The following is a 27,623-nucleotide window of genomic DNA, read 5'->3' as shown; positions in this document are numbered from 1 at the left end:
AATGAATATGGAAGGTGTGTCAGCACCTCAAATAGATTCTGGTACAGAAGTTGTCGGAAGAATACCCGCAGAAGGAGGGGGGACAGGAGTGTCCAACTTAGGAGTATGGAACTAAATAGAGTTAGCGCTGCATCACAGTTACCAGCAAAACCAAAGGGGATGATGGAGTGTTGAACATTGCAAGCACTCACCCCCAGTCAACTGATCTGGGTTTAATCCATCATCATTCTTTAGCTCACTCCGCCACCCCAGTTCAGACATGGCCATATGCAAATTAGTCTGACCCTGTGCCTGTTGCAATGTTCAACACTCCTTCCATCATCCCCTTTGGTTTTGCTTTGTTCGCTCTAAGTTGCAGGGTATGCAGCCGTGGCCGGTAGCGGGAGTACCGGCCGGGCGGTGATGTGGGGAGGGGGAGGGGCAGGGTGGGGGGTAGTAATATATGGATTACGGACTAAAAGGTAAGTAACCATAAAAATAAATAAAATTAATTTGCAGTGTGTGCAACAAAATTTGTTGGTATGGGTTTTTTCCCCCCAGGTCCCTTCACCCTTTGTCCGTCCTGAGGAAGACCCGTAGCTGAGGTGTTGATCCTCCCTCTGCAGCGTTAGGGTCAAAACATCGACGATTTCTCCCCATTTTTGATGCCTGCACCCCTTCCCCGTCCTCACCCTGAAAGACTGTGAACAAATCATATGATTAATATACGTGGGGCAGGCTCATCTCTAAGGGAATAGTACCTTAGTCTCCTTAATCATTGGATTATCCTTTCATTTATTCTTTCTCTTTCACTTGAGCACATACCTTTACACCGTCTACTGCACCTGGCAGAATTCTCCCAACCTCTTGATTGACTTTTTATAAATATTGTATATATGTATATGAAATAAATTGCTAATTTAATTTCTACACACTCTTGTATGTTGAATTGTTATGTGGTGGGCGTTATCCATAAGACTGGAAACACATGTGTTTTTCTCTGTTGCCTTTTCTCTTTATTTTTCAGGATTAATTCCGAAGAACCAAATCAGATTCATAATGAGTAGTACACTTAAATGTGCTGAATAAATTGTGTTTAGGACCACTTTTGTATTCTATACTATCAGATACCCAGGTCCTTTGACCTTGCTGGGTTATACCCCAATATCTTAATGGTCTCTTGAGCAGGGATTCCTGCGAGGGTTGTGCTTTTGAGTGTTACTGTGGTGTTAATGTTTTGTATTTGTGATCACTTTGTGAATTATTTGTGATTTTGCGACATACTAGATATGTCAGAAAAGGAAACACTAGCATACAGTGATGAATATATTGATAGGTTGTTGCTTGCACAGGGTAGTGGTAGTTTCCTAGGCCGTACCACTCCTATCATTGATTTGACCCTTAATGATAAGGTCAACAAACTCGAGAGATTAGAAAAGAAACTCATTAGGACTAGACTACACGGCCATGTCCTAACACAATATCTACAAGCAAACATAATCCGAGTGGGCTTGCAGGTTCGGAATGAACCTGCAATTTTTGTTGACAACCCGAAGTTCAAGGGATATTTCAGTTTCATTTCAAACACATGTTACAGGCACTGGATGGTGCTTGGAATTGAAACTGCACTTGAAGAAGTGGAGCGTCTAATTAAAGAAATTGCTGATCTCAGGAAAGAGATTAGAGAGGATAAAGCACTTAACAATGCAAAGGAGGCTCTCGAGCGCCTAGAAAGAACACTCAAAGATTTTGATACGTTTACACAATCGACTAAACTAGACAAACTTGCCAAAGATCTTAAATTCTTTGACAAGAAATCAGTCTACCCCTACCTAGCGGAGGGTTATTATAAACAGGAATCACAAGGCAGGTACACAACCAGGGGCCGAGGAGGTTACAGAAGGTATAACACTTTTTCAAACTCCTCTGTTAGTAGTGGATCTGAGAGTGAACCAACAGGTACAAGTGGTACTGGACAACAGGAATGTCCAACTGATTTTTTAGAACAGGATCCATGGACAGAACCACGAGGCAGGGGCCATCCCTGGGGACGACCCAGGGGCCGAGGCCAACCAACCTGGAACCAAGGCAGGGCCAGAACACCCAAGCAGGTCCATTTTGGGCAGGAGGTGCACGGGGACATCCAGACCCGCAAACAGCACTACAGGTGGTGAGCCCACCTTTTGAAACACGATCAGATAGCCCTCTGATTAGCCTTTCGAACTATAACCTGACGATTGAGGAAGAGAAAATACTCGGTAAGGGTCTATCTTTTGTACCCAGAAGTTTACGCAACACATTTAACCTGAGGATTGAACTTCACCAGTTCTTTCGTAAAGTCAGACTGAAACACTATTTTAACACAATTCCTTAGCAGCCAGTGTTTAGCAACACTGGGCTTCGACCGCCATCCACATTTACACCACCTTCACATATGATGCCTCAGAAGGTGTTGGCCTACGAACAGGTGGTCATAAGGGATGTAAACAAACTTTTGGCGGAAAGGAAATACATTAAGTACAACACAACACAACAGGAGCGACAGGCACTTGAGTCTTTGAAAACCAATACTAACATCGTAATTAAACCCGCGGACAAGGGGGGCGCAATCGTCATTCAGAATAGGGAAGACTATAAATCTGAAATTATTTCACAACTGGCAGTTGAAGGCAATTACAAAAAACTACAGACTGACCCCACAAAGGAAATTGCAGCCTCTATAAAGACCATCACTGAGGCTGCAGCAGAGGAGGGATACATTACCAAACATAAACTGGAATACCTGAACAACTTTCACCCTAGATTACCGACAATATATACCCTCCCCAAAGTTCATAAAAGACTCATCAATCCCCCTGGTAGACCCATTATATCCGGGTGTGGCTCTATCTTGGAGCCTTTGTGTAAGTTCATCGATATTTTTATCAAACCAATTGCGGAAAACACCACTAGCTACTTAAGAGACACCATGCAGGCAATTAAGTTAGTAGATGAACAACTTTTTAATCATGAACAGGACTTGCTAGTAACAATGGACATAACATCATTATACACGAACATCTCACAGGAAGCAGCACTCAATGTGATTAATAAGGTTCTGGATGAAAGACCTAGACCACACAGGGTTCCTACTAGTTTCCTGATAGATCTCCTCGAGATTGCCATGTGAAAAAATTCTATTTCGATGGTGACTATTATGCCCAGACTAATGGTGTAGCCATGGGGGCAAGTTTTGCCCCAGATTTGACTATAATATATATGAATGCTTTTGAACACGAACATGTCCTCAATGAAGCTAACCCGTACCATGAGAATATCAGGCTCTGGCGTCGATATATCGACGACGTGTTGTTGATATGGACTGGCATGTAAGGAACAACTTACACTCTTTCATACTTGGCTCAATAACAGAAACAGGGATATTCAGTTCTCTCTTGATTACAGCAATAAGACGATAAACTTTTTAGACATCACCATTAGGGAGGAAGAAGGTAAATTACACACTACTCTCTTCAGGAAGCCCATAGAAAAAAACACACTGTTAAGATACTCCAGCCACCATCCTCGCAACCTCAGGGACAACCTCCCCTTTGGACAATTTCTGAGATTGCGAAGGAATTGCAGCAAGAAAATTGACTTCTTTACTGAATCAGCCATACTCATGGAACGTCTACTGGAAAGTGGTTACCCCAAGCATCTCCTAAAGAAAGCCAGAAAAAGAGCATGGTTCTGCCATAGAGAACATCATCTTGAACTGAAATCTGATAAACCTAAAGACAGTGAAAGGATGACATGTGTTACCACCTTTAACACCCGGAGCACTGAGATCAAGCAGGTCATTAACAGTCACTGGCATTTAGTTGCAGATGAAGTTGGTATACTACAACCCCCGAGGCATGCATTCCGCAAGGGGAGGAGTGTGAGGGACTTTGTGGTCCAATCATTACTGCCTAAAAAGAATATGGAGAGTCAGACCACACTCTGGAATATGCCTCCTGTTTTAGGACACCACAAATGCGGGTCCTGTAAGGCTTGTACCATGACTGTGGAACTAAAAAGATTTGCATACAATGAGCACAATCATGTGCTACAACATCACACTAATTGTAACTCTATGGGAGTCATCTATGCTATCCTCTGTCCCTGTGGTTTCATGTACATAGGGCAGACGATACAGAAGGTCAAAACACGTATTTTGCAGCATTGTAGTCGGGTGCGTTGTAAGGTACAGGGGGCCCCCCTAGTGGAACATTTTGTGAAGTTTGATCATCCCCCTGAGAGTCTCAAATGGTGGGTAATTGAGAAGGTCACTAAGAACCCACGTGGTGGTTATTTTGCCAGCATGTTCAGCACCCGTGAATGTAAATGGATGCATATATTTGACACAGTAAGCAGAGGCCTTAACGAATATGAGGAGGTCACGAGACAAATGGCCTCTTTACATAATGGTTGACTGTGTTGGACCTGAACACCCTTTTTTATATGGTTGATGCTTTTTTCTGATATGTAAATACTTATTTACAATGACATGTATAGCATCTGCATATTTTGACATGTGAATCCTTACTCACAATGCTATATATAGCAATACGGTGACAATATTTTATTATTTTTTCTGGAAGTGCTGCCCAATTGTAATGATGATATATAGATTGTTTGTATCTCGGGGCTCTGTGATCTTTTCTCTACATTGGCTATTGTATTGACAAACCTGAATACGTAGATTTAACTTGAATAATGTATATATATCCACCTCGTTTTAACACACAGGATTATACAGTTCACATGCTCTGTGAGCATGTTTCACTTAGCTCGATCAGGAAGTCACTTGTCTATCAATAATGTTTTATCATTTGTTTAATTAATGTCGTCCTGTTATTTTATGTAATTTTGGTTCTGTCAGCTTTTCTGTGTCACAAAATAACCTTTGGGCACCGCTGTTTTCAGACTCCAACCGGCATGTCAATACTTCACTCTGGTTTTTCAACCTTTACTGCTATTTTGGTAGCTTTGGAGCGCTGATGCTCGCAGCGGGGGGGCTTTTATTTTGACGCTTTTTGACGGGCGTCACGTCTTCTCCCGTTGGCGTGCATGCCCCGCGTGAGGAGTATTTCAGCCTCGGTGCGTTTGCTTTCGGGTTGTCCAGTATTCCGGCATCCCGTTAGGATACAGATCGTTAATCAGTTTACAGGTACGAGGAGCGAGTGTGTGTGTTTTGTAGCAGTGAAGATTAATAACATGGCCTACTTTAGAGGCATTGAGTGATGGTCACTAGTTAATCAGTGCCTTTACTTATGTTTTTTCTAAAACCACACCATGGAACCAAGGACCGGTTGGTTTTGCTAATTAATACATCCCCTTTGGGTTGCCTGATACAAGATTCACCGTTTGGTGAGTGTTTACGAGTCCTAGGAGTTGTGTATGGTTTTATATTTATATGTGTGGTTTTATTTGTTGGACATTAGACTTATTTTGTCCTATGTGTTTGTTTGTGTTTTAGCGAGTGGAAACATTTCGCTTGGCGACTTCTCCATTCAATGAATGAGCCTTTGACCAGTTGAATAATAATTTTGAAACATTGAAGCACACCATTCATTGGTGAGTGCCTCTGCTTTTATTGGCATATTACACATAGGCATTGTGTATTTTGTTAGTCTTGGTGCTTAATAATTGACTTATAAGTACTGAGCCGTATGCGTTTCTTGTCTATAGGTGACCTACCTCAATTCTTGGGCGTTTTCTCTTACTGAAGCCTAGGTAAGGTACCCAACCCTTTGACTGGGTGTTTCTCAGTTTTTACCACAGAGACGTGTAGTTTGATTGTTGGTATGGGTTTTCCCCCCCCCCCAGGTCCCTTCACCCTTTGTCCGTCCTGAGGAAGCCCAGTAGCTGAGGTGTTGATCCTCCCTCTGCAGCGTTAGGGTCGAAACGTCGACGATCTCCCCCCATTTTTGATGCCTGCACCCCTTCCCCGTCCTCACCCTGAAAGACTGTGAACAAACCGTATGATTAATATACGTGGGGCAGGCTCATCTTTAAGGAAATAGTACCTTAGTCTCCTTAATCATTGGATTATCCTTTCATTTATTCTTTCTCTTTCACTTGAGCACATACCTTTACACCTTCTACTGCACCTGGCAGAATTCTCCCAACCTCTTGATTGACTTTTTATAAATATTGTATATATGTATATGAAATAAATTGCTAATTTAATTTCTACACACTCTTGTATGTTGAATTTTTATGCTGTGGGTGTTATCCATAAGACTGGAAACGCATTTGTTTTTCTCTGTTGCCTTTTCTCTTTATTTTTCAGGATTAATTTCGAAGAACCAACTCAGATTCATAATGAGTAGTACACTTAAATTTGCTGAATAAATTGTGTCTAAGACCACTTTTGTTTTCTATACTATCCGATACCCAGGTCCTTTGACCTTGCTGGGTTATACCCCATTATCTTTATGGTCCAGGGAAGACATGGCTTGGCAATTTGGGCTGGACTGTTCCCATGAGGCACAGGGTCAGACTGATTTGCATATGGCTATGTCTGAACTGGGGTGGTGGAGTGAGCTAAAGAATGATGATGGATTAAATCCAGCTCAGTTGACTAGGGGTGTGTGCTTGCAATGATCAACACTCCGTCCATCATCCCCTTTGGTTTCACAGTTACCAGCAGCTCTTACAGTACCAGTCACTATTGATCCTGTTTTTCCTGTGTATGTCCCGAACTGAGTGGGAAACCTTAGTCTGCGACAGTCTGTTCAAGTGGAAGGAACTGGATTGAGAAGGTCAGGTAACCCGATTAGGAATAGTCTGTCTCTAGTGCATATAGAATCAAGTACCCCTTTACCAGATTCTGCTGTTCCTTCTGTAGTGTGCATTGATTCCGTACTATATGGTCTATACCTACAGCAAGCACTAGCTCAGACCTGAGAATGTTGGGAAACTCCAGTGAGAGGACCGATGGTTGCAGCTTCAGAAGCAGGTTTGAGTCAAGGAGTCATGGGAATCAACATGTTTTAGATGTTGCAGACTTCGAGACGTGGTTTAGAGATCACAACAACAACAAGGAAGGTCAGAGTAGTCCATCAAGTCAATGAACCATCAAGGCTGCAGTGAAAGCAAAACTATTGGAGGTGGTGAGGTTGAAGGATGAGGTAGATAAGATCCTCAGTGGGAATTTAACTTTGGAGGGAAGAGAGACCTATGAGCCAGATGACCTGTAGTTTGTAGCGTAGGATGTCACCGGCAAAGTGAGACGAGCGCCTGAGAAATTGTCAGAACTAGCTCAGAGGAATAAAGTAGACCCTTCTTGAACAAAAATGCTACAGGGAAGACATAGACTTAATTACACTGGCCAGGAGTTGGAGGAAAAGAGAGTGAGAGGAATGAAAACACACATCTGAGAGTTGGTTATAGGAATAAGGGCTTGAAGAATGCAGAATAAATGTGAGGAAAGGTGGTCTAAAAAGAGGAGTGTCAGGAAAGTAACATGGAAAACACCACTTCCTGGAGGGGGGCGTTGGGACTAAGAAAGGTGCATGTTCCATGAAGTAGAGGTGATCTTGCTGCATTCACAAATTAATTTCCCAGGTTGCGTGTGAAATATGCTGAATGGTACAAGCAAGTCGATCACTTTGTTAAGATTTCAAAGGTGTTGTGAATTGATTTAAATACTCTGTTCGAAATTGTGGTCTGCATGTAAAATCACTTTAGATTGGTCTGCTACTGAGCCAGAGAGGGATCCTGTAACCCATAGTCCTTTGTCCTTGGTCATAAAAAGGTTCAATCAGGTGATCTCATGGCTGCAGTCTAAAGTAGCCCCTCAAGACATCAATTGAGTTAAAATAGATCGAACGACCAAGAGCCTAAAGAGTCAGTACATGCATATTATAAAAGACTCTTGCAGGCCAATAAGCAACACAGTGGGTTGGAAACACTCAATCCTAAAGACATGGGCCAATATGTCTCAGAATTTGTGACAGGACGGAGGCCTAAAATCAGCCTCAAAATCCCAAAACATCTGATCTGATGGCAAAAAAAGTCGGTGAATGGAATTCTACGGTATGTCAAGTATTTCACTGACGAGGTGGATTCCAAACCTAGGAAGATAAGGGAAAAGTTAATGTCCGTTCAAATGTGAAATGCGCAGAAGGGAGAACGGGAACTGGAGGAACAGTAGTTTGCAATCAAGGGAATGTTCTAAGAGGTGTTCAGGTTACATCAGTTGAAGGTGGGGTGGGACAGGAAAGAGGAATAGTTGTCCCTATAGATCATAAAACAGGGATAGATGCTGCCACCCTCAAAAAGATCACTGCCTGTCATTTTTGTCACAAGATTGGGCATTGGAAGCGCAAGTTCAGCTGAAATCCAGTGAAACAGGTGCAGGGGGAGAACTTGTGCAAGTGACTAATGTGGTAAATCAGTTACCATCAGTGACAAGGCCAAGATCCCTTAATGCGGGGAGGAGTTGGAATCAATTAGTGGAAGTGCCCCAACCTTCGAGAATCTCGCAGGGCAATCAAACCGACCATCAGATGCACTTAATGGAATCGCTGGATGGATTTCATCGGGAACCGCCCTTCTGGCGGTGCCTGAGGGGGAGGAAGACTGTATACTAGGTGCAGTCTCAGAGGTAGACCAAAGTGGACCGTATGTAGAAGCTGACATAGATAGTCATCCCCTTACATTCTTGATTGATACTGGGGCTACCCTTTCTACTGTGAGATCTACAGTAATCCCAAACCTACCCCTCTCGATCCAAGTTATAGGAGTTGCTAACAAAAGAATGACAACCCCTTTCGCTGAAGAGGTACCAGTGAAAATCTGAGCGTTTTAAGAACACCATCCATTTGTAGTATGTGATTCGAGTCTAGTCTGTTTGTTAGGACAAGATCTTCTATGAAAATTACATTGTATCATTTATTGAACGCCTAAGGAAATTGAACTGCAGACAAACAATTAAGATATTGCCTTCAAATTGGCAAATCAGAATCATTGCACAGCTATGTTTCCTTTACTGACAGTGGAAGACATGCCACTGAACCTGAGACATCCGGTGGTATGGTACTTCACAAGAGAGGAAATTTGACTGATTCAAGGAGTTGAGCCAGTCAGCATGCAGATCAAACCTAATGCAGAATCCAGAAAACATCTCAATATAACCCTGACCCTGGAAACAGTGGCAGGGATTACACCTGCAATTGAGTCCATTATCACCCAGGGCAGAATGAAAGAGATCATGGGATGCCCTTGCAATTCACCCGCTCGGAAGATCGGGAACACCTATGGCAGCTTCTGGCCACCCTGGAGGAGCAACACTTTGAGTTTTTTTTTTTTTTCGGTAGAGTTTTATACAGCGCGAACTAGACCCGAACCGAATCAGGTATCAGAGCGCTTTACATAGCACAAGTTACGTTTTTACACTTTCATTTTTTTTTTTATTTTTTTTTTTTTAGGCACGAGGAGATTAAGTGATTTGCCCAGAATCATAGGAGGTTTGGCGTCCTTACCGAGATTCGAACCCAGATCCCCAGTTCCGAGGTCGAGTGCCTTAGCCGTTAGGCCAACTCCTCTCCGAGTTGCAGATCAAACAGGAGGACTTGGAAAATAGGGGTCGCCGCAACAACCTGCACCTCAGGGGGGGTTCCGGTTGGGGCTGAGGGTTCAGACATTATGATTTTCGTAGCAGACCTGTTTCAAGACATCAGGGGAGATGAAGATGCATCCCCACCAGCCCTGGACTGCTCCCACCAAGTGTCTGGCCCACCAGAACGCCCTGGCCTCCTCCCTGACACTTTGGCCCAGGTTCATTTCTCCACAGAGAAAGAGGCCATCCTCAAGGCTGCACGAGACAAGGCAGAACTCAAGTAGAAGGGTACTCCCATACAACTGTTTCAGGACCTTGCACTCACAACGCTCCGTCACAGCAGGGACTTTCGACCCATAACAGATTATCTACAGGAGCTGGGAATCCACTATCAATGGGGGCACCCGTTCGCACTTATTATCAAAGCGCAGAGTGCTGTGCTCCTTCCAAGAGGCAGCCCATTTCTTGCAGATTCCAGCTACACCGCCTGCTAGCCCCTCGTGCATGCCTCCTCTGCACAGCGAGTCTGCAAAGCCCCAATGGACCACGGTACACCACTCCAGGTGCCCCTCTCCCCGAGGACTTCATCCCAGGAGAAACAGGACATTATACATCATATCCGATCCTTGGAGGGTGGTCACTCGCCTTGGGCTCACAGTCCTCTGAAAAATAGCACTAAAGTACGCCTGCAGCCTACCTGCCTTTTTCTCACCTCATGTTCTGGCCCCATGGGGGGGCGTGGCTAATGCCTCGCTTCCTGGCTGCACTCTTGCTGACATGACTGCCCCGTGCCTGAACTGCAACTGGATGGCGGCACTGGATGATACTCCCAGAGGGTGATGCTGATCTTCTATGACCCGCCTCCACTTCTATTCCTTGAAGAGTGACATCTCTGGGATGGCCTGTGTCAATGTACCTGGCCTCTCCCTGGAATGAAATAGATCCTGTTGGCCATGTTGGCCGTTGTTATTTTTTGAGTACAATGCCTCCTTTCTCTAATTTCTCTTTTTTTCCTCTTCCTATCCCTATCTTGGGTGGGGGCGGCTCTGATTGTATGGGAGTTCTCTAGGTGCCGATCGCCCCTTTATCTCCACACACTGCACAGGACCATACGGCGTCCACTATGGGCTTTGTCTCTGAGGCATGGGGGGAGATATCCCTTGTCCTGCCCCTACTCTCCGGCCCAGGATGACGCTCACGCATGACACACTGAAATCGTGACGTCTGTACCCTTCCTGAAACTCCTTTTCCTTAACGTGAAGGGACTTAACTCCCCCAAACAAGCGCCACCTGATCTGGTGCTACCTTCTGTTGCAAAATCCAGACAACATATTTTTGCAGGAAACCCATCTTCTGCGAGAGGACATCTCTCGCATGGCTCATCCACGATACCCTCTTCAACTTTGGGCATCTGCCCTCACTAAATCAGCGGGCTTGACATTCCTCTGTCGAGCAGGCATTCATCAGGGGGACTCCATGGTAGTCCGTAGCAAGGATGGCAGATTCCTCAAGGCAGTGGGCAAGATTGGGCATTGAACCCTTACTCTATGCAACACTTACACGCCAAACCACGCTCAAGACTCCTTTTTGCGGGGTTTGTTGCGGAACAGGTAACCCTCGATGATCCCGATCTCATCCTGGGGGAGATTTTAATTTTGTACGGGAGGTGAGACTCAACCTTAGTGAAGGATCTTACCATGGGACGGGGGCTATGTCCTCAGCCTTAAAGAAGCAACTAACCGCTATTGGTCTTATAGATATTTGGCGATACCACTCCCCAGACACCCGTGATTACTCCTATTACTCTCATGTCCATCGCTCCTACTCGCGCATCGACTACCTCTTTGTCTCGCACTCCCTTGTCAAAGACACCCTTTCAGCGTCCATGTCAGATATCTCTGTCTCCGACCATGCTCATGTGGAACTTCTCATTCAGGACCAATTTTTCCGTTCTAGACACTATTTGTACCTAAAAACTTTTCATTTAAATAACTCCATTTATTCATATTAGATTGTTGTTGTTCTGGTCTTGTTGAGTGAACACAGTAAAATTAGGGTTTGCCTGCTTCTTACCCTGACCAGGATTGTGTTTGCTGCTTGCCTAAGGCTCACAACCCGGTCAACATACAACCCAATTTGTGACAGTCAAAGGCAGCAACTTGATTGCCAGCTGCTCAGGGCACTCATGTTACCCTGTGAGTTTCACTTTCCTATTATTCCAGGTACTATAGAGGTCTTTGGAAGTCTCAGGAGATTAATTGTATCTTACCACCGTTTTATTGACAACTTACAAGAAGGTAGAAGGTACTTGAAGCTCTGAAGCTTGTGCTCTACACCAGCCTCTCATTAGCTCTTCACTGTTTTCCTTTAACTGTGATCTGGCTTGGCCCTCTATTTCTCCTGTGTGACTAATGACTTTGCAAGACCCATCAAGAACTCTCTGAATTAGCTCACAGAGTTTGGGGAGGCAGGTAGTCTGTTTAAAGTTCATAGTTTGTTCATATTCACATTCAGGGAAAAGTTTGGAATTGACAAAGAAAAGGGGATGCAAACAACAGTTCTCATGTTTTGCTAATTTACATCTGCCTATCAATGACAGATTAGTGAGAAACAATTACTGCATGGAGTGGTATTTATCTTTTTTACATCTCACTTTTTTATTGGCGGAAAGGTATTTGCCTTTTCTTTCCTTATAAAACACGCACCTTTTACAAAGCGGCACTTTTTAAACTAATCATAAACGGGCCAATATGATTAGATTGGTTTTTCTGGGGTTCTTACATGTGTATACCGTGCAGTATTTAATACATTATTTTCATTTCTTTTTTGTATGTATTTTTGATGTAAAAGATACCCAAAACATATTAGTATGTATTAGAGACTATCTATTTTGACTACTAAATGTGGTAAAAATTCACTCACATATCAGATAGTTGGATCCCTTCATTACCAAAGTAGTAGAAGGAGTACTATTAATACTACTAGTAGTAATAATATTATTACAAATGTAAGTACATTAATTTATTACCTGATACATAATCATCATATGAAACAAACTACATATTATGTAGCATTTAAGAATGTAATACATAGTCCATGTAAGAAAATGTGTTTAATAGTTGGGGAGGATGAGAGTCCTTCCCAAGTAATATGTCCAGAATCTTATCAGACCAACCCACAACTTCAATAAATAAATGTGGCCTTAACTCCTGGTAGCTGTATATCTCAGTGCAGAAAGGCTTATATTAAGGGAAAATGTGAAAAGTAAAAATATTTGCAGTACCATAACAATTGAAAAATCAAAACACAACACAATAAAAATGAGAATGTTTTAAATAGCAAACTAACAATAAAATAAAGTAAGGGGAACTGGAGGTGTGATTTATTTTAAAGTTCTGTGGCAGAAAGCACCAAAAACAAAGTAAATCACCAATCACAAATCATTGTTCATAGTTGCTCGCTATGTTCGCACCACCACCTCATCAGGGCTGCCAAGAAGACCTCCTTCAAAGACCGCCTCAACAACAATGCACACGACAGCAAGGAGCTCTTCAACATCGTGAAGGAACTCCCCCACCCCAGCTCCAACACCAACGACATCCTGCCGTCGTAAGCCCTATGTGACTCCCTCGTCACCTTCTTCCACCACAAGATAGCAGACATCCACAACAGCTTCAACACCCAGTCAGCCCCAACCGACAGCAACACTACAGACCCTCCGCACACCATCAACCACGTCCCCTTGCTAGCCTGGACCAGCATGAGCGTCGATGACACCATCAAGACCATGAGCAAAATCCACTCCGGCTCTCCATCAGGCCCATTCCCGCACCATGTCTTCAACAAAGCAAGCAGCTCCATCGCACCCCACCTACGCAACTTCATCAATATCTCCCTTGAGACTACGACCTTCCCAGAGAGCTGGAAACACGCGGAAATCAACGCCCTACTCAAAAAACCAAAGGCAGACCCAAGAGACCTCAAGAACTTCCAACCCATCTCTCTACTCCCCTTCCCGGCCAAGGTCATCAAGAAAATTGTTAACAGACAGCTAACCCGATACCTCGAAGAGAACAGAATCCTGGACCCTTCCCAGTCAGGGTTCCGCAGCAACCACAGCACCGAAACCGCCCTTATCGCCGCAACCGACGCCATCAGGACCCTGCTAGACAACAGGGAGACTGCAGCACTCATCCTCCTAGACCTCTCCGTCGCCTTCGTAACGTCTGCCACCGGACACTACACGCATGCCTCCACGCCGCAGGGTTCCAAGACAAGGCTCTGGAATGGACCACCTCCTTCCTCTCCGCAGAAGCCAGAGTGTCCGCCTCCCCCATTTTGTTCCGAAGCCTCCAAGATCATCTGCAGTGTACCCCAAGGATCCTCACTCAGCCCAACACTGTTCACATGGCCCCGCTCGCACACGTCGCCCGACAGCACAACCTCAACATAATCTCCTACGCCAACACACTCAACTGATCCTCTCCCTCACCAAGGACCCCATCACCGCCAAAGCCAACCTCCACAAAGGAATGCAGGCCGTTGCCGACTGAATGAAGATCAGCTGTCTGAAGCTGAACTCGGACAAGATGGAGGTCCTCATCCTCAGCTCCAACCCGTCAGCCTGGGACGACTCCTGGTGGCCAACGGCACTGGGGGCAGCCCCGACCCCCACTGACCACGCATGCAACCTGGGAATCATCTTTGACTCAATGCTCTCAATGACCAAGCAAGTCAACGCCGTCTCCTCCTCCTGCTTCAACACCCTCCGCATGCTCCGCAAGATCTACAGATGGATCCCGACATATACAAGAAAGACAGTCACCCAGGCCCTTGTCAGCAGCAGACTCGACTACGGAAACGCCCTCTACACGGGAGCCCCAACCAAGCACATCAATCGACTACAACGCATCCAAAACGCCTCAGCGCGACTGATCCTCGATGTACCACGACATGGCCACATCACCCCCCACTTGAGAAACCTGCACTGGCTCCCTGTCAACAAGAAGATATCCTTCAAGCTCCTCATCCATGCACACAAGGCACTTCACAAGACTGGTCCAGCCTACCTCAACAGACAGCTCTCCTTCTACACCCCCAACTGCTAGCTACGCTCCGCCGACCTCTCACTCGCCACCGTCCCATGCATCCAAAGAACAAGCACCGGCAGGAGATTCTTCTCCCACCTCGCCGCCAAAAGACATGGAACACCCTCCCACTGAGCCTTCGACAGACCCAAGACCTGCTGACCTTCAGGAGGATACTAAAGACCTGGCTGTTCGATCAGTAGCGGCCCCCACCTCCCCTCCGCGCCTTGATACCCTCGCAAGTATGTAGTGCGCTTAACAAATGACTGATTGATTGATTGACTGGGACCTAGGCAACATTTCATGCTGTCTGTGATGGATCAGAGAGTGGATACACCAAGCAGGGTATCCTGGTCGAAGATTTTCTGCGGCAGTGCCTGACATGGAAGTCAAAATCATTCAGTGGGTCAAAGTTCAAAGCTGTATCTAGGAAAGACATTTTGTGATCCTTATAAAGTTGGAAATTTTGGCGGGAAAATATGAGCGTGGAAAAATTTGAATTTGACAAAGTCGAAGTACTCTCCTCAGTCAGATACATTTTGTGCCTTGTATAAGTCAATATTTCAAAGTCCACACTTGAGGCCTGATTTAGAGTTTAGCTGATGAGTTACTCCATCAAAAGTATCCAGTCCACCTTCTTACAAGCGCCAGCGGATATTACAAAACTTGTAATAATGCAAGATGAATTCGATAAACTGTAAATGTGAGATGGGTCGCCCATGGGAACTTCCTTCTCATTGGTAAGTAGTGTTCAGTCAGCCCCACAAACTAGCTACTAGATCCTACAAAAGTACAAACTTACTCACAGCTCATCAGAACACTCTCTTGACCTATGAGTATAGAAGAATACTGGACTTGCTTGAGTCCTGTATGGAGACATGAAGGGTTGCACTTGGATCCACTTATAGCCAGGTCAAAGAAGGGGGACTCAAAGAGTGACCTCCTCTGTGGCTACGGGGACACAATGATCTTCAAAAGGCCATTTCCCTGGAGTGCTTAGATGACCAGTAGCAACTGGACCTGGACTTGGCTCTGCTGGTGGCCTCTGCCTTAGAGGAGACCAAGAGGACGTGCTCCAGAAATTCTAAAGAGTTGGGAATTCTTGGACTATGCAGTCCTCCAGTGTGCTAGTGGGACTTTGCGGATTGTAGGATTTTGGGCTACATAAAAAAATGAGTAAGTCTGAAGTCAGAAATCTTGAACGGTGAAGGTGCGAAAAGTATCTGCTTGACAAGAGGACTTTGGTGGACATGAAATTTTACTTTGTCCCTCTCTAAGCTTTTCCCGCCACAACCAAAAGCCTCAGAGGGCCTTTGTCTAATGGTCATCCAACTTTAAGAGGACTTCAGGGAAAAAAGCCTGCAACTTTGCCCCACTACAGGACATTAACTTTCAATTCAGAGACTAATTCAGAAGGCAAAAGCTTCTGCCAGGATAAATTGATTGGCCCATGTAGGAGAGTAGGATCTGCTCTTATGGTTACCCCCACTTTTTGCTGATGTTTCACTGTTTTTCAACTTTAGTCTGGCTGGGGCCCTGCTATCCAGGACCCAGGCCTAGCTGCTTTCTCTCTAAATTGATTCCATTTACTATAGGTACACTCCTGTTTGGTTACTGGGGTACCCTTGTAAGTCCATAGTATATGGTAAACTATGTACTAAGGGCATAGGTACACCAGAGGCCTACCAGGGGCTGAAGCATGTATTATACCACCCCTGGGAAGCCTTCCAAAATGACACCAAAGGACTGCTACTGCAGCCCGTAAAAGGTGGTGCATGCACCCCTTACTAAGATATAGGTTACCTATATCTACCTCAAATCACTGCACATATAAACCTAGCAGTCACCCCTATGGCAGGCCTTATCAACCCTGAAGGCAGGGAGCTTGGTTTCATATGAGAGGGTGCCCATGCATGAGCAGGGCCCCTCTGCAGCCTTCGGAACCTACTCTCTAGGGCTACTCTGTGATGCAGCCAGACCATATACTTTTAAGTGTATTATAACTTTGGAACCCTACTCCCCCCCCCCGATGGCGAGGGTGGAATTCCACCCTTCTAGAGGGAGAGACATGTCCACACCGCTATACCCGGTATCAGTTTGTTTAAAAGATCCCTAGCATCACAAAATGGATGCTGCAGCCACAGACACAAGTCTGGCCTCCTGCTGCTGGACGAAACTCCGGCAGGGGAGGCCTGGACAATAAAATTCCTGAGAGTGCTTTAAAGTCTGCACTGGGGGCACATTTGGTGTCCCTGTGCATAGCCCAGTTCAAACCGGTTGCAGGGGCTACCAGCCCCTGCTCTGGTGTGAAACTGGACAAAGGAAATGGGTGTAGCTACCCCTTTTTCCAAATTCTCCCACAGGTGGGTCCCCAGAGTATGTCTAACCCCTTTTTGGGTATAACTGAGTAACCCCTGGCTACAGGACTATAGATTACACCTGGAAAAAACTCTGCTACAGATATACCGGAACTTAGATGATCTACAAGACTAGATGACCGAAGAATCTCCCTTGGAGTAAAGGAGTTACTCCCCTGCTTGGCAGGCACCTAAGACGCATCTGACCGGTCTGCATCTCCGAAGCTCCCGCCGGACGTCTAAGACTTTGCAACACCAGAGGTGGATTTCCAGACTTCCCTAAGGCCGAACCGAGTCCACAGTAAAGCTGAGATCTGTAGCTCTCGTGGGTACCATGGAACCAGAACCCCTGGACACTGCGCACATTAGCAAGTGCATCAGCTTTCCGATGACTGTCAAGGCTATGCATTGGGTTACTTGTAGCCCAGACCCGAGCACATTTTACACTGAAGATTGTGGGACTAAACTCCACGAGTGTTCAGTGAGCCTGCTCTTTGCATTTCAGCTCGAGGTACCTTTGACTGGTGGGTCCCTGAGAAGGCCACTTTAACTTTCATTGGGTTTCTCTGGTTGCTCCAGATGTGCCCTGACTCTCCACCACTTGGTGAGCCCCTCGGACCTTGCTGGTCTGCACCAAAGCATTTCTTCACTTTCTACGTGGGTTGTTGTTGCCAAGGCGTGTTGGCTCAAATCTGGTCCCTAAAGCCGCTGCACTCGACATCCTTTGTGGAACAGTTTGAATCCAGTGCCTGGTTGTCGTCGACACTTCCTGGTCCTCATGGCTGCGGAGCCAAGCTTCACCTCTAAAACCTGAAATCACCCGACATCGGTGGGCATTCGACTATCATGCCCCTGGTTACTGGCAAGTGACACATACTCTGCATTCGACTATCATGCACCTGGTCACTGGCAAGTGACCCAGACTCTGTCCCCCCTGCTTTCAGGTTCTTCACATCTTTGATCCAGGCTTGGATCACACTGGACACTTTCCACTTCGACGGCAGCAGCACTTTTCAGCAAGTCGCCATTGAAAACGACGACGATTCCCGACATCAAAAGACACCTATGCACCCGGCTTTTCTGGGTGAGGTAACTTGAGCACTCCGGTGCACCTGTGGGTCTTAGCTCTAGAACCCCTTAAGTCTAAAGGGGTTTGCTCAAAGTCCTCTCCTTAGTGTCCAACCGCGACTTTTCCCATAGAAGCTAACAGGGCTTCGCAGCTGTGTTCTCACACTGCACGCTATATGGTTTGGTACGACCCTGGGGCTCAACGTATATTGTGCTAATTTACTGTGTGATATTAAGTGTAACTTATGTGTTTTGACCTGAAGCCTCATAAAGAGACTAGTAGGGTGTGTTTAGAATAAATACATATATTTTACAAATATGCCTGGTGTGGTTGTCCTTTCATTTAGCCATTCAAGAGATTATAGACTGGTAAAACAAGCTGCTTTACATTCCTTCAAGACATAGCCTGAAGTCTGCTCTCCATAGCTACTACTAGCATAGCTTTTAATAAAGGTTGTCTTTAACCTATCACCTCTAAGGGGTTGTTTGGACTGGTACAGGGTGGCCACTATAACTAGTGGACAGCATATACCAGGCCAACTTCTCACAGCCCATACTCCATTGTGGTTGCCCTGAAACATGCCTTGGTCCTGGTCATCCATGAACAGGGACTCCTAGTTGGCACTTTACTTTTTCTTGCCATTCCTTCCCTTACATCTATCAATGAATGTTTGTTGTTTTGTTGCCATGTTGCTCAGGAAGGTTTTCTACTTTTTTAGAAATTGGTTGTGACATTTTTATTGTGTTATGTTTTGAATTGTGCTTTTTTGTTACTGCTAAATACTTTACACATTTTCTTACATTAAACCTGTCTGCCTTGTACCATAGCTCCAGGGGGTTGAGCCAAGGTTTGAATTATTGAAACTGTATTTTACCTTGACAGGATTGTGGTCTGTTTCCTCATGTGGCCTCACATTAACCCAAATTATTAACCTATTTTCTTAACAAATTTGTTTTCAATTACTTTACCTTGTTATTCAGGCGCAGATAGACACTCGTCAGCACAGTTTCACTTCCTTCACCCATGTTTTTTTTTAGAGATCCTTCCACAACAAATGTTTGGTCTTTGCAATCCTGGAAAAGAAAACATCATGTTTGTATTCTGTATTGTGAAAGGTAGAAGTGAAAAAGACATATGTTGTATTTAAAGATTCACAAAGACACCCAGACTGCTATTGCATTAGGCAAGCGAAGGTAATCTAGTCATTTAAGTGAATTCTGAAATTTGAATAACCTGATACGAGGCATAATTCTCACATCCAAGGCTGGAAAAAAGTTCTTTCTCGAATGATTTGATGCTATTTATCACACTCTATGAAAATCAAATCTTTGCATTCCACATGATGGGATTACCTGCACCAATCACAAATGTTCTGCTAAAGAGGCACAGCATATGTGTTTTGGTACTCCTGTGTTTAACAGCTCTTTTTCTTCAATAACTTTCAGCCAGCAGGCTCACATACTGAAAATTAACTGGGAAAATTCGAGTGTGCAAACTTTATAGCACCACATGTGTAATTGAGACATCTTCCCCAAAAGGTGTTCGCACAGAGGCTGCAATTTAAAGAGATACTCATAATTGAGACCATAGTTGCATACTGTGATTAGACTTGTATGCTTTTAGAGCGGCTCATCTGATCTCAAATGCAACACTGCCTGGTTCCCATGAGTTGTGTATAGGGGCATCAAGTGGCTACTTGCTGCCAACCCAAATATGTGGTGGTAGAGCATGTCAGACCACCTTTCCCAACAGCATTACTGTCTAACCCTCAATAAGGGGTGCAACAGGAAAGCAGTATGACTACACTCGCAATACAGTGCTTGATGTGGCAAGCAGAGGTCAAATGAGACTTCTGTCTGCCCCGTGCATTCTCTTGAATTTGGACTGCATGTGGTCATACCAGAGCAGGAAAGGGAAAGGCTGTGCACATCTGTATCCCAATCCTTTGTGAGTTACTGATGTCTATACTAAAGTGATGAGCATACTGAAAGGCTAAACCCTTCAATGAGTTAATACATAAGCACTGAGGTTTAACAATGTTACAGAAATCTCAGGTCTTAAAGACTCATACATAGATCATTTAATGTTATATGCTTGTAGCAGGACCATTTAGTGATTAATTAGTGTTTGGAGAAGTGGACCCCACCATAAATTGGTGGAGCTCAGATCCACCAAACCTGTGGCTCTGCCACTCCATTTAGAGACGGGAGTACCCATGAGCTTCGAATGGAAGAGTCTCATCTGGCTCCACTGTCAGAAACCCTTGACACTGTGGTCCGTCCACCAAAGTCAATTAATCAGGTTCTTTGTAAAGCGCGATTACTCACCCGTAAATGGTCTCAAGGCACGGAGGAGGGGGTACAGGTGGTCTGCTGGAGGGGCTGTGGTTCAGGTAAGGGATCAGGTCTTAAGGTCCTTCCTGAATTGAGGCAGTGATGGTGCTTGCCTGAGGTGGAGATGCAGGGTGTTCCATGTATTTGCTGCGAGGTAGGAGAAGGATATTCCTCTGGCCATAGTCTTGCTGATATGAGGGATGGTAGCTCAGTCCAGTTGGGTGGAGCGGAGGTCTCAAGTGGGTGCGTGGAATGCAAGGCAGTGATTGAGGTACCCAGGTGGGGCAGTGTGTAAATCTTTGTAGGTGTGCATGAGGAGCTTGTAGGTGATTGCTTTGTTGATTGGGAGCAAATGCAGGTCTCTCAGATTGCCTTTAACCCATTGGCTGCTGCCGTCAGCCATTGGCCGACAGCAGCACTACCTCGCTGGTGCTGCCGTCGGCCAATGGCCGACGCGACCGCGCCCGTTTTTTAAAACGGCCGCACTGCCGCAAAAAAGCGGAAGCAGCCATGGGTGAAAGTGGGAGTGGCAGGGATGTTAAGTGTATGTCAGGTGGAGGCATTCTGAATGTTCTGCAGTTTCTTGAGGAGTTTCTGGGTGATGCTGGCATAGAGTATATTGCTGTAGTTGATTCTGCTGCTGATGAGTGCGTGGGTGACCGTGGGTTCTGGACTCAGTGGGGATCCACTTGAAGATCTTTTGGAGCAGGTGTAACGTGTTGAAGCAGGATGAGACAGCATTGATCTGGCAGTTCACTGTGAATGAGGAGTATAGAATGATGCCAAGGTTTTGTGCTTGGTCTGTAGGTGTGGGGGGTTGCTTCAAGTGCTGCTGGACATCAGGAGTTGTCCCAGGCTGAGGCAGTGGAGCGCATGATGAGGACTTCAGTCTTCTATAAGTTGAGCTGAGGCAGCTGTTCCTCATTCAGGTGGCGACAGCCATCATCCCATCGTGGAAGTTTGTCTTGGTGACTGTGGGTTCATTGGTGAGAGAGAGATTCAGCTTGGTGTTGTCAGCATTGGAGACAATGTTGAGTCAATGGCTGCAAGTGGGGGCATGTAAATGCTGAAAAAAGCTGGGCTCAGGGAGGATCCCTGAGGCACTCCAGAGCTAATCTCTGTGGGTTCGGAGAGGAACGGTGGTAGTCTGACTCTCTGAGGAAGGAGTGAATCAATTCTAGTGCTTTGCAATGGATGCCAGCATCATGGAGTCTTTCACACATTTTGTGGTGAGAGATGTTATAGAAGGTGGGCATGAGGTCCCGGAGGATGAGGGATGCAATTTCACCTTGGACGAGGATGCTGTGAACGTCGTCTATGGTGGGGAGGAGGACGGTGTTGGTGATTTTGTTGCTTTGGAAGCTGGGTTTGGAAAGGTCCAGGATGTGATTTGCTTCATTGAACTTGGAAAGTTGGGCATTGACAGCCTTCTCAGTGGCTTTGGCTGAGAATGGGAGAGGAGAGGTGGGTCTGAAGTTCTTGAGGTCGGTTGGGTCGGCAGAGGGTTTCTTCAGTAGGGGTTTGATCTCTGTGTGCTTCTGGTCTTCCGTGGAAGGTGGTGGTGATGATTTAGTAGTTGATTCTGCGGCTACAATCGGGGGCGATAGTGGTGCTGGCTCTGTTATTGATGTGGGGTGGGCAGAGTCCTAAGGTGCTCCAGACTGGATGCTCTTCACAGGACTCTGATGTCACAGTATCAGAAGCCCTACCATATTTAGGGTGTGGAGTTTTCCTGCCTGAGTCACATAATTTGGTAAGAAAGGTGAGATATTTTCCTGAAGCACTGAGATAAAACTACCTGCGCATCAGTGACATTGTTCTTTGTGTTTTTCAGGAACAAGCCCATGCTTTGAGTACTGGTTTATGAAAAGCAAATGAGAATGCTGAGAGGGCCACATCAACATGGCCACCTGCTCTGCATTCCTCTCTGAATAACAAAGATCAAAAACATTTGCGAAAACACTTTTATCACAGGGATCACACCAGGCAGGCAGCGATCTATCAATAAGGTGGGTGGTGTGCCACAAGGGATGAAGATCAGGCTCTCTGTCGGCTCAGCCACCTGATGGGCTGCCGGCTGGTATACAAATGACTCTTAGTATTAAAAACCAAGTGCCATAAATGATCAGAGCAGAAAACCTTTGGCATAAAATATTTAGGAGGAATCTCTTATAGTCAAGGCTTAAATGTGTGGTAAGGAACCTGGATTGTAGCAGAACTTTCTGTATTTCATATTTTCTGCAGTTTATCTATAATGCTAAAAGTCCATAGATGGGGGCCTGTGATATTAAAAATGTGCCAGCCCCTCTGATAAACTTTGGAACTTAACCTCTTAACCTTGACCAAGTGCCTGCCATCTCAGACCTTGTGAGCATTGCTAAGACATTGAAAGCAACAGACAGCTTTATTGAAAATCTTGCAGAGGTGGTAACGATCGGCTCTGATCTTCTCTTGTTAATTCTCATGAAACTGCACGCACCAAGTAAAATTGTCTTCTTTCTTTCCAGGATCATGGATAATAATTGAAGAATACCCCAAAGATCAGCACACCCCCAACTCTTTTCCAAAGAACAAATGATACAGCTGTTCCATATCTAGACCAAAAAAGATGTTGGATTTCACATCCTCCCCTCATGTTACAGGCAGCATTTGGGTGCGGAACACAATGTATATGATTGGTATTTATTCCTCTATTGACTCCTCACAAAAATCAACATTGTTGTGACAATTGTGCTATTGCACATCTACAGCAATAACATAAATTGTGTTTCCCTCACTGCGGGACATCCCCAAGGGGCACTGCACATTAAACAACAAATTAACTCATGGGTTGATTCACAATGATAAAATGTATTTAAATCATACATTTCTAATTAGGTAATTTCAATCCATCTCAACTTTAAACCCTTTATCTCTGACTCTGAATGAATAATCAGAGTATTCTCTTCATTTGCAAATCGATCATCCCAATGCATTTCGGGCTGAAGTTCCCCTTCATCAATGTATACAAGCCTATAAAAAGATACGAGTATGGAATAAACATATAGTAACCAATGGAGAGCACATCTTCCAAAAATAGCAAATTGCTTAAAAGAATTAGGGACAGCCAGGGTGATAAAAATTCACATAATGATAATAGTAAGGACCCTGATTCTAAACACTCTTAGTGCTGGAACCTCAAAATTACATAACAAATTGTGCACAAGGCCATTAGAAAAGAGTGTAGAAAGACGAAGACGCCACGTGTTTTAGAAAACTCAGGTGAATATTTTACTGCATCATGCTGCAACTTCATTATAAAAAGTACACAATGATGGTGACACCACGTGCATTAGAAAAAACAATGAATAGATCATGCGAGAAATTCCTCGTGGAGGGTACGCGTTACAACTAAAAACTACACCACGTGTATGTCCAGGGAACCACAACCGGCCTAGGCAAAGTGCTCAGCAGCCCCCTCCGTCCCCACTCTGGGGGGTTGGAGGTGCTGCCAAGCTCTCTGCCGGTGCCGGTTTTCGGCCGATTTTGGTACAGGGTACAGGAACGATTTTGCAGCCCAAAAATGGCCCCCACCCGTGCGGCGCACCGGGGGATTGCCCGGTGCCCGCTATGGCCAGTCCGGCCCTGTGTATGTCAGAGCGTGTTTGAATCCTAAAATCAATACGTTATATAAGGTGTAGTGGGTTAGAACCTCAGTGTTTTAGAAATAGAAGCGCGTGAAAAAAATCACGATAAATCATTAGTGTCCGAAATTAGAAAAGTTCATGAATAATAATAACCAGAAATTCATTTGTGAAATAGTCTACGATTCTTACTTTTAGTATTCAGTGTTACAGCACGCTCAAATGTACCGCCATACTGGCATAAAAGAGTAGGAAATGAGGGACTATTTAACAAAGAAGTGATGTGATGTAGAAATAGAACTAGGGAAAGAAAGATGAACCGGAGCCAACTCAAAAGGTGCAAACCAGACCATTTACCAAAATATTAAATTCCAAAATTAGGAACAAAACTAAAAAAGGGAAGGTAAAAAGAAGCCATCTTAAAATGGAGCAGATTAGAAAATTTGCCTGAAAGATAATATAATACAATAAAAATAAATTAAACATATGAATTAAATTCAAAATCACGTTGATATCGACAATATTACGTGTATAAGAATGAAATCTACTTTGTGTAGTCAAGCCTCCTGAAACATCAAAAAACCTTCAAAAACCATACCAAATCAGCTTATAAATGCCCAACTAAATTCCATCCAGTCGTTTAAAGCACTAGGCATGAGAGTGTCAAGTCTTTTTATTAAATGGTTTTCTCTTTGTAGGAGAAATTTCCGATTGTTTCAAGAAACATACATTTCAATTGACAAATGTGGCTACATTCCACAAAAAATGATGCAATGTCCATTTGAAATGTCTTGTGCTTATGATACTCTTGTGTTCATTAAATCCTATTTTCATTTTTCTTTCTGTCCTCCCAACAGAAGCAAGGCCACGTGGGCATTTGGGTAGATAGACCACATTCATAGAGTCGTAACTAGCAGGAACTTTCAATAGAATTTTGTTACCCTTGCACAGATGGGAAATCCAATTTCCTTTGATGATACTGCAATTATTAGAATTCAAACAAGGGATGGTTCCCTTATACATCTGTTTCGTACACTGAAAGTATTCGTTAGTTAGAAATTATTTTATGTTTTTGCCTCTTTCTCATGCAAATAAGGGCAATTCAGAAAATATTCCTTTGAAACCAGGGTTGGTTTGAATCATTGGCAGTTTTTTAGGTCCCTTTACTAAACTGTACGCTAATCGTGGCATATTTAAGAAATTAGGACCACCCTTTTAGTTTTCTCTTTTTTACATGAAGGGGCTAACAGTTTTTGTCGAGTTTTAGTAGACAATCAGTCTATGGCTTTCTCCAGAACTTTCAGAGGACATCCTCTATCTTTGAATTTTTCCATCATATATTGCGTTTGACCCTCAAGTACTCTGGGATTTGACACAATTTTTTTAACCCTTAACAATTGTGAATGATTAATGATTACTGATAATGACACATGATTTTTTGAAGCTTTCTGATGAGCTGTTATAATTTAACAAATTGTTAAGAACAGTTTCTTTTATATATATATATATATATATATATATATATATATAAATATATGAAAACCATTCTCAACGCGGCTGCCAGAATGGTCACTGGAACAAAGAAATTTGATCACACTTCTCCTGTACTCAAAGAACTCAACTGCCTTCCAATAGAAATGTGGGAAAACTTCAGAACAGCCTGCCTCAACCACAAACCCCTTCACACAGGCAAACCCGAATATCTGGCGGCTAAACTCAAAAAAGCAGGTCAGAACAGGAACCTCAGAAGTTCCAACACCATACTTCTTATCCCTCTAAAATCACGAAAACAAAAAAACGCGACCAGGTCCTTTGCCGGAAATGCTCCGAAATTATGGAACTCTATCCCCCCACATCAGAACTATTCCCTCCTTCGCTAAATTCAAAAGTCAACTTAAAATCCATTTCCATGATCGATCTCTAGCGAACAGATAGAAGCAGGTGGAGTGCTGAAAGTGACACTGCTCCTCTCTTGGATGCGGGCTAACAAGGCCCTGAAAAGGAACTCTTCATCATTGCCTTTACTATTACTCTTATCCGGAATGTATCGCTTTATTGTACTATGTTCTGCTCTCTTTTGCACTGCTCTGTAACGGTTGTGAAATGCTCCGATACACTCCGGTCAGGCTACCACTATATAAAACTTCTTAAATAAATAAATATATCAGTTTCCGATTTCTTTTCAACCTTTGAAACAAGAACATCCAAAACTTTTATTTTGCTTTCATTATTTCATATGTGATTTGTATCCTGTCATTTACAGAATTCAGTTCATTTCTGTTATTAACTATTGTTTTGATTCTTTCCATAAGGGATAAATATCATCAATATTTCTCACAAATAAAAATGAATGGTTGCGCCACATTTCATTGGTAAGAATATGATGTATTTGAAATGTGTGCATAAACAGGTTGGCATAGCAAGGAGCTGTGCAATTTTTCATAGAGGTACCTGTTAGTTGTAAAAAATAATCCTCCTCCCAGCAAAAATAGCTGTGGTAAAGAGTGAATTGTAGCAATTCAATTCCATTAAAAATATCTTCAGGTTCACATCCAAGTTAGAATTGATTGGAAAATGTTACATTGCTTCTGTTCCTAAATCATGAGGGATCGAAGTGTAGAAAGCTTTCACATCTATGGTACATAACAGTAAGTGTTCATCCGACTTAATGTCAACAGAGGCAATTTTTTGCAAACATTCAGTAGTGTCTTTAATATAGGTAGTCATGTTTTGGACTACATGTTGAAGATGCCTATCCCAAAATTTTCCAACAGGTTCGTAGATAGATCCTTGAGTAGACACAATAAGTCTGAAAGGTGGAGCATTACAATTATTATGAATTTTAGGTAACATATAGACAGTTGGGTATGAGAAGCTATGTAAGTGGGCACCCTGCATTAATCCAGACAACCCTCCTATGGTGATTTTAGTGTTCTTTGACAATCTTAGAAAGCTCTCCAGGTAGTAGCTGTGTAGAGAAACGTTCAGGCTTAGTCCAGAAGGAGAGTAAAGCATCTTGTTTTACCAGAACATTGGTTTAGACTAAGTGAAAAAAAACACACAGTGTATTTATAAAAATATGTGTTTATTATAAGACACTCACTAACATACAGATATCTCCTTCCTGGAGATGTACACAATGCATGCAATACTTTGCAAAAGAAACTGATAAGAAGCACAAATACACAGTGGTCGCCAGGGGGACACCAAACCATACACATAAATAGTAGTATGCAAACCACGACTTCAGTTAAGACTACACGCAGAAGACATAGATGTGCCAGGGACCCAAGGAACCACCCAATTTAAGTAACCAGGAACCCCACGGAGGCCATGTGCAGAATGAGAAAACAACCGCAGGCTCAATACAAGTCAATGGGTAAGTCACAGTTGCAATATTAAACAAGAAGGACACTTCCCAGTGGACCCTGAGGACACCCCACGCAAGACAGAAGGTTGGAGAGCTACCCCACTGATGGATTCCCTCAGAATCAGGATACCTATAGCCACTGTTGAGCACTATGAAGGAATTCAGGACGAGACCTCTGTTGTAGAAGGAGGAAAGAGTCTGTTGGGACTCTGTCAT

General features: G+C 44.1%; 1 protein-coding gene across 1 annotated transcript in view; it reads right to left on the bottom strand.

Annotated features, from left to right (window-relative positions):
- LOC144823881 (mucin-2-like) overlaps positions 1–27,623 on the bottom strand; it is a 1,553,567-nt gene that overhangs the window by 886,276 nt on the left and 639,668 nt on the right. Inside the window, exon 11 of the mRNA XM_078682769.1 lies at positions 19,050–19,154. Within this exon, the coding sequence (XP_078538895.1) occupies positions 19,050–19,154 (105 nt within the window). The remainder of the gene's footprint in view (positions 1–19,049; positions 19,155–27,623) is intronic.

The sequence above is a fragment of the Lissotriton helveticus genome, chromosome 3_1 (genome assembly GCF_964261635.1).
Source record: "Lissotriton helveticus chromosome 3_1, aLisHel1.1, whole genome shotgun sequence".
NCBI lineage: Eukaryota > Metazoa > Chordata > Amphibia > Caudata > Salamandridae > Lissotriton > Lissotriton helveticus.
Note: the sequence above shows the minus strand (reverse complement) of the source record. Positions and strands in the feature narration are given on the sequence as shown.